The sequence below is a fragment of the Ambystoma mexicanum genome, chromosome 4q (assembly GCF_040938575.1).
Source record: "Ambystoma mexicanum isolate Mex_15411 chromosome 4q, UKY_AmexF1_1, whole genome shotgun sequence".
Classification (NCBI taxonomy): Eukaryota; Metazoa; Chordata; class Amphibia; order Caudata; family Ambystomatidae; genus Ambystoma; species Ambystoma mexicanum.
This window is the reverse complement of record NC_090928.1, coordinates 1,105,524,938-1,105,539,095: the sequence shown is the minus strand read 5'-3', so window position 1 is coordinate 1,105,539,095 and position 14,158 is coordinate 1,105,524,938. Positions and strand designations below refer to the sequence as shown.

The 14,158-nt window shown below is 43.6% G+C and overlaps 1 protein-coding gene across 2 annotated transcripts in view; it reads right to left on the bottom strand.

Annotated features, from left to right (window-relative positions):
* The window catches only part of LOC138468214 (xanthine dehydrogenase/oxidase-like), a 1,072,878-nt gene that overhangs the window by 60,174 nt on the left and 998,546 nt on the right, over window positions 1–14,158 (bottom strand). For both annotated transcript variants that reach the window (XM_069608673.1, XM_069608674.1), the window contains exon 32: window positions 11,915–12,029. In XM_069608673.1, coding sequence (XP_069464774.1) covers window positions 11,915–12,029 — 115 coding nt within the window. The remainder of the gene's footprint in view (window positions 1–11,914; window positions 12,030–14,158) is intronic.

Here is a 14,158-nt window from a genome sequence, read left to right as displayed (position 1 = left end):
AGCACATCAGGTGAGCCAGAGGGACGACACAGATATTGAAGAGCCACAATCATAGGATAGAACCCTAGGGTACTCTGCAGATGGACAGTGAGGTAGTGGAGTACAAATGGCCTAGTTGCTGCTGAGAAGGGCGGTTAGTGAGGAAAGCAGGTCAGCCAGTCCAGTAACCAGCCTATGATCCTAAAGGTATCATGTAATCGTTTAATGAGGATACAATGGTTGACCGTTTGAAAGGCGTAGGAGACATCAAGGAGTACTATCCTCAATTGTACTGCAATCATAAATACCATATACACTTAAACTATATCATTCAACCATATTACAATTAATGTATACTCCCCCTACAGTACCTATAATTACTATATACATATTACTATAGAGTTTGTGTGGCCAGTGGCCAGATTCTTGGGGACATGGCTGTTCCACAACGATATAATTAAACTATATAACAAGTACGTACAATACACCTTCAAATAACAAAACTCACCCAGAACCCCCTGCCATCCAAATCATGTCCGCGGACACCAAAATTGACTGCGGAATCGATGGCTTCTGCATTCCCTTTTTTTCACCTATAATAACAGCTCCATATCATCTTTCTTCCACTCCCACACCCTTACCAGGCCCCCTTTTGGCCACCAAATGAGTTTTCCAGACTTTTTCCCCACTGCGCTATGCGTGGACACTGTCAGCTGCGCGCGGATCCAACATGGCGACTGTTTAAAAAAATATGACACACCTCACGTTGTTCACCAATCAATCAGCAGGTGCATACGATGTCCGTGAACAGCACGCCAACCCCTGATTGTCCCGCACATGTCCATGCAATCAGGAAGTGAGTCCGTGGACTGGACTCAGACATCACTGATTTGTTTTTTACCCACTTTTTGGCAATTCTTTTTAAAATGACCTGGTGGATTTACACCAAATTTACAAAAGCACACTTTCAGGACAAAGTCGCCACTCCTGGCGCACATTTGGTGAAAATCCATCCAGCTGTTTGGGCTGTAGGTGCAAGCCAATTTTTTGTCCATTGTGTCTATGAGGATTTCCACACATTTTTGGACCTGCTCTATAACTTTGCCCCCCTGCACAAAACCACACCAAACTTTGCAGACTAATTCCGAGGGGGACATATATTTTATTTTGCAAAGTTTGGTGAGTATTCATCCGGGGGGCAAAGTTATTAACTGCCCAAAAATTGCTCTCTCTATGAGTTGAGCAACTTAACCATAACTACAGGGCTGCTCCCGTAGGCCCTGTAATATATTTTACTTGGCTATTTTGACTTTGAACATTTTGCGTCTTGATAGTTTGAATAATTTAGAATTTTAATTTAGAATTATATTTGTGGTATTTTGATGTTTTCAAATTTTGGATTCTAGGATGGATTTTAGTTTTGAATTATGAAAACTGATCTTTGGTTTGATTTATCAATTTTAATTTTTTAATTTAGACTTTTGGATCTTGTGTTTTTTTAAACATTTGATATCTCGTTGAAAGCGGCTAGTTTTGAATTTCAACAGTTTTTTGATTTGAGATATTTGGAATATTCTATGCTTGGAGTTTGACCTGTGTTTGGGGTGTAACAGTTTCACTTTTGAATGACTCCAAGTATCTGAGTATGACATCATACAGCTACAGTGTACCAAGCTCACTTTGCTTAAAGTGTATTTTATTTTTACATTTTCTGTTCCAGCACACCATCCTTGCCTCTCAATTCTCATTATTGCACTATGCCATCGTCCTATCTTTATGTACCAATTTTTTGATTTCTTTCCAGCTTGCTTTCTTGTGAGATCTCTGCTCCGCCCACCCCCCCCCCCAACCTTGATCTAGTGAACTTTTCATCTGCTCCCATGAAGGATTTGGAGGACAGAAAGACTCTGATTCATCTGTACCCGCTGAGGTCCAACTGGGTGTTCTCGCTCCCTGAGGGTCCCAAAAGCAGAATCTGTAATGTCTGACATCAGCAGGTTAATAATGTTGTTCTGCTGCTCCCTCCTGCGTTTATGGACTACCAAAATAACTCTTTTGCCCAGATCTTCCAATTGGAGGCCCTACACACTCAATCAGTGGACTGCTAGGTCTGTGCTCATATGCCACCCCATCAGGGTGCATACTTCCCGCTCTAGGCTGTACCTGCCAGTGTCTCTGATCTATTCCTCCACCATCCAGGGAAGCCCAGTGCATGCCTGGATAAAATGATTAATGCGCAGTATAAGGCCACCATCTATGTGTGCTTCGAGTGGGAAGGTCAAGAAGTGGCAGAAGATGTGGGCACCACCAGATGCCAGTCCACGGTGCTCTGCACACACAAGAGTCCCCTGGTTATGAAGAAACTGGCATGATCCAACGTGGACGGCCCGGAAGACCCAGCAAACTGGACATCCTCTCCCTGTGAGAATGCTCCAACTAACTTTTCAACAATACAACCCCGACTCCCACCTTACATTGCCTGCCAGGTATGGAAGGTACCCTTGCCTGAGTGCCAGCAAACAGACACCTGGTTGGCTTCTGAAGACCTCTTCTGGATCTGCGGCAGCAAAACCCTTCAATCAGCTGCCTGAATTCTAGAGTCAGTGATGACAGTAAAACGAACTAGAAGCAGAGACCTGACTTGCAAGAGATAGAGTTCCTTGAGGTCAGGTTTGAATATGCGTTGGGTCATGCGGGATTAGAAGGAAGGAGGGGTGGGAGGAATCAAAGCATTGACATGAAGTAGGGAGTGGACATGAGGGGAGAGATCAATAAAGGGTGAAGAAAAAACAGAGTGGAAGATAGCAACATGAGGTTCAGAGAATTGCACTGATTTTGAGTTGGCTGGTTGTGCAGGGCAACCAGAGAGAGTGGTTACAGAGGGTAGAGTCAAGTAGGAGTTTATGAGCCATCGTCTTATTTGGGAAATTGAAGTCACTCATCGAAATAGCTGGGATCTTGCTCAATAGAGATTCAATTAGTAGGCCAAGTTTCAGAAAGAATGAGTTGAGACAGCGTGGATCGGGATAATGCAGAGAGGGGAGGGTGCAAATACTTGAATGGCAATATTTTTGCATGAAGGAGCGGAGAAGTCAGAGGTGGAAAGAGGGGCAGAAAGGCTGGCTTTGCGTGGCATGTGACAGCCTTAACATTCATGAGGCTTTCCTGCACTGCCTGTAAGAACCTGGTGACTCTTGGACTGCACATCTTTGCAGGCCTGGATGTAAGGGGGTGTAGGACTATGGTACGGAATGATGAAATGGCATTTTGACTTCGAGTGTTTGTGATATTTGTACTCATGCTGCCTTGGAGTGGAACCACTCCATGTGGCACACTGATGACAGCATTGCTGAAGCACAAACCGATACCACCTTGAATAGGGGTCATAGCATACTAGACACCAGCAACAGGATGTTTGAAGCAGTCCAGTTCAAGATTGCAGCAGTGTCTGGGTTACTTTTTGCAACTTGTGGGTTGCACTGACACAGAGCTGCCTACATAAGCCTGTCTAACTTTGAATTTCGCAGGCCACTACATTACCATTTGACACGTTAAATGCACAAGAGTTAGGGCCGGAATGCAAAAAATGCATAGACACATATCTTTTATGTTTCAGACATGAGTCCATAAAACAGATATATCACATATTATCACAATCCAATAACACATATCATCCACAAATTTACATAGACATCTTTAATAATCTACATTAGGAAAAAGTTACTTACCTGTAATTCCTGTTCTCCAGCTTTGGTATCTTTCATGGATGGACATGCCGTCTGAATATTGCCCGTCATCAGGCTAGGAATCCTTGATAACATTAAAGTAGTTTACCTTTACATTTTTAAACTGCTTGTCACTTTGGGGCTCTATTAGAGTAATTTTGGGTCATACTGCCAAAGCCAATTAGACAGGTCCCTTTAGCTCCACCCTTGGTGGCCATCTACAAATTTGGGAGGGTACATAATGTGGTAGTATGAGCCAAGAAGAGCACGAGAGGGGTATCAGGGAGGGTCGCATGTGAATGCATTTAAGATACCAATGCTGGAGAACAGGAGTTACAGGTAAGTAACTTATTCCTTCTCTAGCATTAGATCGTTCATGTGTTCAAAGGCTGTTTGAATAAGATTATGCATCAGTACATATATGCAACCACAACAGGTAGAGGCACAGCTAAACATAAGTAACCAACTTACCTCTGGAACACTCACCTCATGCAAACAGATTGTTAAGTACTGCCGGGCCGACTTGGGACTTGCCCCTGAAATCCCTATGAAAGCAGTAGGACCTTGTGAAGGTATGGACAGACCTCGATGTGGCTGCCCAGCAGATGTCAAGCAGGGGAACATCGGACAGGAGTGATGTAGTAGAAGCCACAGCCCTCTACAAGTGTGCTCTTTGTCTTCCTGGAAGGGACCTGTTGGCCAGACGATGACAATGGGAAATGCATGCCAACTGCATGCCGACAGCCCTCCAGCAATGAAAGACTTTGAAAGGGCATTGCCCTTGCCAGTAGGTCCGAAAGCAACAAACAGTTGCCATGATTTCCGGACTCCTTAGTGCGTGCCACATAGACTTAGAGGGCTCAGGCCACATCCAGTGAATGTAAGGATCGCCACGCTGGAGACGAAGGAGAGCCAAAGAACAGTGGCAGAATCAAGGGTTCATTAAGGTGGAATGCAAAACGGAGATTCACATTAAGGAGGGGCTTATACAAAGTATAAGGGAGGACAGCTCAGCGGCAACATGCTCGCCTTGTAAACAAGACGAAACGAAGCAACAGAGGTTCGATCCCCGGGTCCGCGCTTACAAAACTCTGGGTATTGAGCGTGTTATAAATACGCAACTAAGACATATTCCTGTAACAGCACATTGCAGCCCCCGGGCTGTGTGAGCACTTTAAAAATGCAAATAAATAAAAGTACCACCTTGGATTGATGAAAAGTCAAGTAGGGAGACTTACAGGAGAGGGCCTGCAGCTCACCCACATGACTGTCTGAAGTATTGGCAACTAAGAATGCCAGGAGATAAACCTAAAGGAGGCATTGTGCAGTGGCTCGAAAAAAGCCCATTAGCTCTGAGAAGATCATGTTGAGTTTGCAAGCAGGTGCCTGGACAGGGGGAAAAGAGCAAAACAGACTTTTGAGGAATTATTTTACGAACCTGTCGGAAGAAAGGGAAGGAGCACCTGATTCACACGCGTAGTGTGAGATGGCTGCTAAATGCACTTTGATAGAAGAGTGTGTTAAACCAGCATTTGTCAAAGACAGGAGATATCGCAAGACGTCTGCAGCTTGAAGCAATATATAATATAGTAAATCACTTCCATTTGCTTCTGTAGAAGGACGAAGTAGATGGCACCTGTGTCCTTGCCAAGATGTTTCTGCAGTCCGGAGGTCGCGGAATGGGTCAGAATTGTAGGTCTGTAACAGCCAAGTCATCAAGTTGATGGGCGCTGGGTCATGGTGCAGGATAGACTCGCCGTCTTGGAAAAGAAAGTACCAAATTTGCTGCAGTCAGGCCGGATCCACCAGGATCATCGTGCAGAGTTAATTTTTGAGTGTACTGAGAACTCGAGGCAGACGAGGGATCAGGGAAATGAGAACGTGTCCACCAGACTCTCCCCTTGGGGAAACCTGCTTGCAAAACTGGTGCATTTTTTGTTGGTCGGCATTGCGAAAAGTTCAATCTCTGGATGACCCCACATGGAGAAGAGATAGAGAACCTGGTATTGGTGCAATTCCCATTTGTTGCAGGACTTGAGTTCATTCTGCTATCGTATTGGGTATCCCTGGTAGATGGAAGGGAATCAGGAACATGTTGTGCGCCAGCGCCCATTACCACAATGCCTGAACCTCTGATGAAAGAACCAGTGAGTGGGTCCCACCTTGCTTGCGAACATAGAACATGGTGGTAGCGTTGTCCAGGAAGACATGAACCACATAATTCTGCAATTGTGGCTTGAAGAACTTCAGAACACAGAACACCTCAGTCAGCTCCAGAGCACTGATATGTAGGGCTTTTTCTTTGGGAAACCACAGGCCCCTGGTGTGGAATTCTACTCTGTGAGCTCACCACCTCTTCAGGGAGGCATCCATGGTAACTGTGACTTGATGCAACGGAAGGCGAAAGGGGGCTCCAAGAGTGAGGTGTAACGCCGACTCCACCATTGGAGGGTGGTTCGAAAGGAGGGCGTGAGGTGAAGTTTGTCCTCCCAAGACACTGATATTTGTTGCCAATTGGCATCTAGGAACTCCTGAAGTGGTAAAATTTGTAGTCTGTATTGTGGGTTTAATGGAATGCATGAACACATCATTCGCAGGAGGGACTTGAGAGAGTGGACTGAAGCAATTAGCAGGCATGACAGCTAGCTGCCAGACTTTGTTCAGGATTGTATTCATCCTCTCCTCTGAAGCGTGTTAACAATGCAAGAATGTTGAGGAATAAGCCTAAAAACAGCGAGTTCTGGGCATGATTTAAGCAAGACTTTTCACCGAGAACCATAGTGGTGTTAGTCATAGAATCATCTCCTTGGTGCTATTGGAAGCGATGGGGCATCCAGATATGGGTAAACGTGGAAGCCCGAATGCTGGATGTGGGCCGCTATTGGGGCCAGGCATTTGATTAACTCGCTTGGTGTGACTTTAGCCCGAAGGGCAGGTCCTTAAACTGGTACTGTTTTCCTGTGACTTTGAATAGGAGAAAACACCTGTGCCGCTGATGAAGGGGGATATGGAAGTACACATCCTCTAGGTTTAGAGAGGAAAGAAAATCCCCTTATTTCAGCTGGACCAAGATGTGTTGCAAAATTTTTGAGACTTGAGGAATTTGCTCAGCCTTCTGCGGTCTAGTATGAGACTCCAGTATCCTGACTTTTTCTTCACCAGAAAGTATCTGGAGTATAGTCCAGTGCCCCACAGGTGAGGCAGTACAACCTCTATTGCCCATTTTTGTAGGAGGGATTGTACTTCTTGTAGCAGCAGGAGTAGGTGTTTTTTAGTCTTTGGGAAAGGAGGAATGATGGGCCGCAGGGGCCCAATGAACTCCAGGTTGTGGCCCTGTTGAAGGGTGGATAACACCCATTTGTCGCTGGATTTCCACTGCGTGACAAAGTTGAGAACTGACTGGAGAAGGCAACAGTGGAGCTGAGAGCCATTGTTGGAGCTCCAAAATCACGGTCTGTAGTGTGGACAAGATGCCCATAGACACGCCCCTCAAGTCCAAGGGAGCAGGAGCCTGGTGAGGACTAGAAGGCATGTTAAGTGGGACAGGAGTAACTGGAGAAGGTTGAGTAGTGCTTTGCTTAGGTGGAGGTAGAATAGGACCTTGCTTAGGTGGAAACGGTGGTGGCATAGTAGCCGAAGGGGCACAATCCCTTCGTCATCGTCAGAGCATACTCGCTCTTATATGTGCATGTCAGAACTGGCACCCTTCTGTAGCAGTTCAGGATGGGCCATGCACGGACAAGGAACCGCAGGCGTTGCATATGACGTCATTGAGAGTAGTGGCTGAGCACAAGTTGGTATGGGAAGGTAAGACAGCGCTGATGTAACCTCCCGGCCACAGAAACCCCTTTTTTGAAAAGTGGAAATCAGGGGTCTTTGAGCAGGCATAGTGGACAATGAAGACATGCTCGGAGACGGAATGGGTCTATCTGACAATGAGGTAGTTGGTGTAGTGGACTTAGATGTAGTCGATGATTTGGTCATCAACGAGGCTGTCGATGGAATAGACGTAACAGACTTGATTGCTGAAGTAGTTGATCTGGTCATTGACAGAGGCTTGTGGCATCTGTAGGCCATCAACGAGGATGGCGTTGCCAGAGGGGCCGTAATCAATACTCGTAGATGGCCGCATGAAAGTGTGTTTGATGATGAAAATGCTGATGAGAGCATTCTCTGCCCCGTAGTAGTCAACGAGGAGACCGTAGGCGTAGACAAAAAGGTCAACAACATCCTTGACGAAGGAGCAGTCTGTATGTGTGATCCATGCTCCTTTTTTTCCCTCTTCCCATGGGAAGATTCTTAGTGGGACCTCAACCTCTTTGATGAGGAAGTGCGCTCCAGGGGTCGGGTGTGCCTGCCAGAAGCGTGACTACGGCAAAACAAAAGAGGTGATGGCTGGTAGGTTTAGAATTAATCTTAAGCTCTAGCATTGCTCTGAGCAACCCACCAGACCATTGTTCTTTGCCTGCCAAACCAATACAAAAGGGGAAAGACCATATGCAAATCAGGCCTGATCCCACCCCAAATGGGGCAGTCCAGACCAAACTGCTTGGTCACATCCCTACTGCATGAGACCACAAGCATCACCAAACATGTTTCTGCCTCGTTTGGCCTCATCAGCGAGGAGTATCTTGGTTCTCTAGGTCCAGCAGGTACGGGACCCACGTCTGGGAATACCCAAAGCATAGCTATGGACAGAGGCCGAGTCAGAGGCCTGGCACTGTCATCAAACGAAGCCACTAACCTACGGTGGTGATCCTTGCGGGTGCTGGATGAGAACAACTGGCAGATGGTCCTGTTGTACAAGTCGTTGTTCTGGTTTAGACAGTAGATACATTGCTCATGAAGATCCTCTATGTATATGATATGATATATGATATGGCATTTATAACACGCCTATACACAAGTGTTTCAAGGTGTTTCATGCACATGTTCTTAGGAGGCCTTGAACATACTTTTCTTCCTAATGCCTGTCATGATGTCCCCAGACTCCTGAATGCCTTGAGTAGGACTGAAGAAGTACATGACCCGGAGGCGATGGATTGGGCTAAGGTTCACACCAGTCGACACAAAGCGATATGGCAGCAAACCAGATGATATTATGGACAAAATGAATAAAAAAATAGACAAAATTGTCGAATATCTGAAGAGAGACTTCTCGAGGACTCCCAACACTTTATGTGCTGTAAAACATCTGAGGATGGCCACCAGGGGTGGAGCATAGGGGACCTGTCTAATTGGCTGTAGGCAGTATGACCCACAATGACTCTAAGAGAGCCCTAAAGTGACTAGCAGCTTAAACATTTGAAGGTAAACTGCTTTAATGTTACTGAGGAGTCTGATGACAGGGAATATTTAAGCAGCATGTGAATCTTTAAAAAATGCAATGCTGGAGAAAAATACAAGTATGCTGTATCTTTTGGCAATTCCAGCTCTGAGCTGCAACACTGTTTCCCTTCACACACACTCAAAACAAGCCACAACCATCTTAGGAGTCTGAAATTACCAACATATATTATTCTCTCATTGACGCTTTGAGGCAAACACTGTGCACAGAACGAGAAATGGCAAAGACACAAATGAAGGCTCCCTGCACTGGTTTCACTGAGGCCACCACCTGCGAGTATGCTTCTCCGCACCCAATTTCCACCCCAAGCTCACAACCATAGGCACTCAAAACTACTCCTCTGCACTGTCAGGCAAGAAGGAGGCTAGAGAGTAAAGGAAGTCCCCTAGAGATTTACTGTTTCAATGTGGTTCAGATCACTTTTAGCACCCCCACAATCCCATGGCATTTCTACTAGCAAAACAGCATTGTGTTTGTCGCAAATATTATAACAATGTGGCTCCCATGCAGGGACTGTTTTAGTTGTTTACAAGTCCGGAGTGTGACGCAGTTGTAAAACTTAAATAGATGATATACATCATTCCTCCTTCTTTTATTTACAGTAAAATCAGCCAGTGAAGTTTTTCTGGCCTTAAAAGAAGATGCCAACATATTCTACCTTGGATGCAGTGCTGCCTTGGCGCCTGGATGCTGCCCTTTCCAAAGCATCTAACTATTGTTCCTATTATTCCTTGAATTTCCTGACTGTTGTATGACAGGCCCATCAATTGGTGTTGGTGTCTGGGAGGAATAGGACTTCATCTAGGATTCTTCATTCTTCTGTAACTTCCCTTTAGTGAGCTATTGAACAGGCTTGTGAATAGTGCCACAATCACCCACTTGGTCCCCGCCAAAATCCAACAGTATTCTTCAACTTAGTCTCGGGAGGATAGCTCAGGGGCAATGCGCTTGGAAGCAAGACGACACGGAGCAACACAGGTTCGATCCCTGGGTCCGCGCTTAGAAACCTCTGGGTATTACGTGCGTTATAAATAACCAATTACAATTACTTTTCGAATGGGAAAATATTCGGCAAATTTTAATGCATTTGTCTGTGGCCCACATTGTTTTTTTGTTTTTTTTTAAGAATTAATATTTTTTTTTTACTGAAGAAGGTTATAGCTTAAAAATATTGAAATAACTAATCTTATGGCTGAAGGTGTATTAAATTACAGATGAAGCGAACACTGTCTCCTTCTCTCCTGCAGTTCAGAAAGCATCTGAAAGTTCCAGCTTCTCAACAAACACTAACTGCACTGACCAATGCAAAGAGGCCACTGGCGACAACGCCTCCTTCACTACGCCATCCGTACCTCTCCATTTTTTCCTTCAGCTATATACCCCATGTTCTATATACCCCTCTCTAAGGGAGCTCACACTATATATATCATAGTTGGGATCACCCTATACAAAGCAAAACATACAAACCAAAACATACAAAAACAAACAGAAATGACATTTATTTCTTTTTGTTTTTTCCCCCTTCCTGCACTTGCGCAATCTCAATGTCTCCATGCCACTGGGCCTAGTAAGATCGTGATCTTGTTCCCTTCCCATGCCTCGCTGCGCCTTGTATAGGCGCCCTATAAATAAAATATATCATATCATATCATGACACCTGAAATAAAACAGGACGTGACCTGAAATTAAAAAAAAAAAAATACTAATGACTCTGACTTATTGCACTTGATTCAGCATGCTTTTTGGCGCAAGTGATGGAGTGCTCAAGCGCATCCTCTTCACTTATGTTATGTTGCATTTATATAGCGCCTTATATACCATTGGTATGGTCTGAAGGCGCTGGTAGGTTGAACGCCCTTGGGAACCGAAGTTCAGGTCAGTAGGGAGAGTCAACGGCACGTGTGCGCACCGGGTATGTGTGCTGCTGGTGTGGTATTTGTGAAAAAGCTGCTTCTTAGCGGTAGGTGTGATGGTTGAGATCAGGGATATGTGTTCGTTCTGGCAGGATTCATCCAGACCGACTGTGGCTGCGTTAGGTCTGAGGAGAATGCCTGGCTGGGGGTTGTGTAACCAGCAGTGTTTACTTAGAATGAATGGGAGTGAGCGGCAGATGTTAGTATGAGAACAGTTATACTGAATGCTGTCATAGTATCTCTGTGTTCTAGTTGAGTGGTGGTGTAAAGAAGAGAGTAAGCGTGGGGTGACCAAAAATGTTGTGCAAAATGTTTAAAGGGAATATGAATGTCAGCATTAGAGGTGCTCGTTATACCAGACTCAATTGCACAATGTAGGAGGCATTTCTACACATTGCAAACGAAACTTTCCACTGACATTTCTTTTAAAGGCCCGTCACTGTGAAGTGCACTCCCAGCACTGCTTTTGGTGTTGATAGCCAATCGCACATTAGTGTTGGGATCACTCTCCCGACAATAATGTATGCATGGACGCTGGCCATCACAGACATACATTCCCTATGTATTTTCCTACATAATGCAAGGGGGAAAAACACAGCCTCTGCACTTTTATTACTTGCGGGATATTTGAGAAGAGGTATAAGGCCTGGTTTTACAAAGCGTTTTTCAATAGGATTGCACCATTATAAACGCGTTTGTGAACCAGATGCATAATGTTTATTCATTCAGGGAAATAGTGTAATTAAATAATAATCTATGTTGGTTTGCAGAGTTTCTCTTTTTTTGCAATAAGGGAAAATGGTAAATGAGGCGTAACAGATTTGTTCGAACTAATTAGTTGTGCAATAGGCTCAGAAAATCATACACATATAATTCAGACGTCCAATACACATATCGCTGCTAGTGCTTCCTAAAATACTCCTACAAAAGAAAATACTTGCGGAATGCACCTTGTGGTCACCAGTCAGGCAGTCCACCTCGACCTCTGAGCACGCAGTACCATAGGTGAAGTAGGTGAATGCTTGTCCTTCGTTTGTTTCTATGTCATAGAAATGGTACGGCACCCTGAACAACAAAAGGAGACACAAAGCATCACATGATCCTGTGATCTAGCCCGATATCAGCTCAAATGGTGACAGCTGCAAGTCACATTGACATAAGGTTTGTACATTTCACTTAATTCTGTATTCCGTCGTAGGTTGCATTATTATAATCGCTATCATCCAAAGAAATGACACTCGATTTAGCGACTTAGGGAACTGCAAGTTATCAGCGACTGTTTGGCATTTTGCATGCGAAAACTTGCATGCAACTCAAAAGTTTCTCAAATTGTTTTCACACAATTAGGTGCATCACTGATTTGTACACATATAGCTCTGACAACAAAACGAACAAAGCTAAAAGTATTGTGTCTACGATGTGTGCTGTGTTAAGTAGGTTTTGGACGATCAGAGTCGTTCATTTTCCATAAATGTGAAACTTTTTTGATGCAGTGAAGTAGTGGACTTAATACTGGAGTGTTTTTTGTTAGAGGACCCAAGATCATTGCAGTGAAGTGTAATTTCTTAATGCTTTCTTTAAAGGGCTTGTCAAATGAAGGGCAATGCACTGGTTTCCTTATGGGCTTTCAGAGTGTAGCGAGTGAAATGGAATGTGCTCCTCATTGAAGCAAGTGCCATTGTTCACTCTTTTATTAAAGGGCCATTCTGGGAAAGAGTTTTTAATTTTGCATTCTTTTTTACAGTCAACATACAAAAGTCACACTGTGTCATAACTAAGAAGGAGGTACAGTTTTATGAATAAACTACTTGGATAAATATACATTATTCTAGTGTGTGCCTCGTATTACATAAATGACACAATGATGCAATAAAGATAACATTCACTCCAAATAGTTAACAATACAGAAGCAAATGATGCAGTGCACTGGAAATAAATAATAACATACAAAGTATCCTATTATAGCAAGCAACAGATGAATTGGCCCAAACCCAGGGCCAAATCATGTAAAGACTTTGAAAGAACATGATGTGAACTAAGGTTAAATACTGATTCATTCACAACATTTTCGAAAATGTACCAAAACATGGTTATCATCCTCAGTTATTCACTTTATAACAACAGATACATATAATATAAACATTATCTTCATCAATGCATTCTTACCATTCAATCTGTATTCAATCAAATTGTTTTATAAAAATAATCTTAAATTTAAACCTGAAGCCATCATTCTATTATTCAAACAAATATATTATATTCACATACACATACATCTTCTCCCCCCACATTCCTAGTTCTATGATGCACACTGGGAGGGGTCAGAAATGAGAGATGACACAAAGTTTTAGTTTTCTTCATGTTTACCATATTTATTAAAAGTAAAGAGGGGTGAGATAAACTCCCAGGTGTTCATATCCTAATGATAATGTTCCTACCTAGTGAACCAAACTAAAGAAAGATGACCTTGTGACCAAATGTATCTGACCCTCAAACTAACATATATAACCAAAGTGCATAAGGTAAATGCATCTAGTTTCAGTTCAACACACCTGTGCAAATGTTCAAACTTATAATTCTCACGAAATACTCCTTGCGACCAGGGTTTGGTTCCCTTCCCCTGGATCAATAAAGGAAGACCTTTGAAAAAGGTCTGGTTTAACAAAGTTCTATTCAGTTCAATGAAAAATGTCTTTTCCATCCAACACGTCCTTCATCTTGGTAATGTAAATGTCTCTTTCACAAAACACTTGTTCAAAATCAAAGCAACTGTTTCTTCCATACTCACAATTATTCTTCCTGTAAAATATTTCTGTCAGGACAACCTTCAACTTGTCTTTTTTTCACAAAGTACTTGTTCAGTAAATGTCTTTTGTTATACAACAGTTTATCAGGATATTCAAATTAATAGCTGCTTTCCACAACACTTTATCACAGCCACACTTCTTCAAAGCCACTGTTTCTTTCCTGGTCCACTCGCCTGCCAGGGCTAACTACAACTTGCCCCTTTGCTGGTTTATTTGCCCGCCAGGAAGAGAAAATATAAATGATCTCTTATGCTAGTGGCAGTATTTGTTCCAAGGTTCTCCATGCCAATATCCGATCTGAGGAGGTTTGCACAATATCTACATGTCTTTGTACTCTCTTGACTGTTGGCAATGCGAGTTACAGGTTTCCCCAAACCCGTGTCTCAT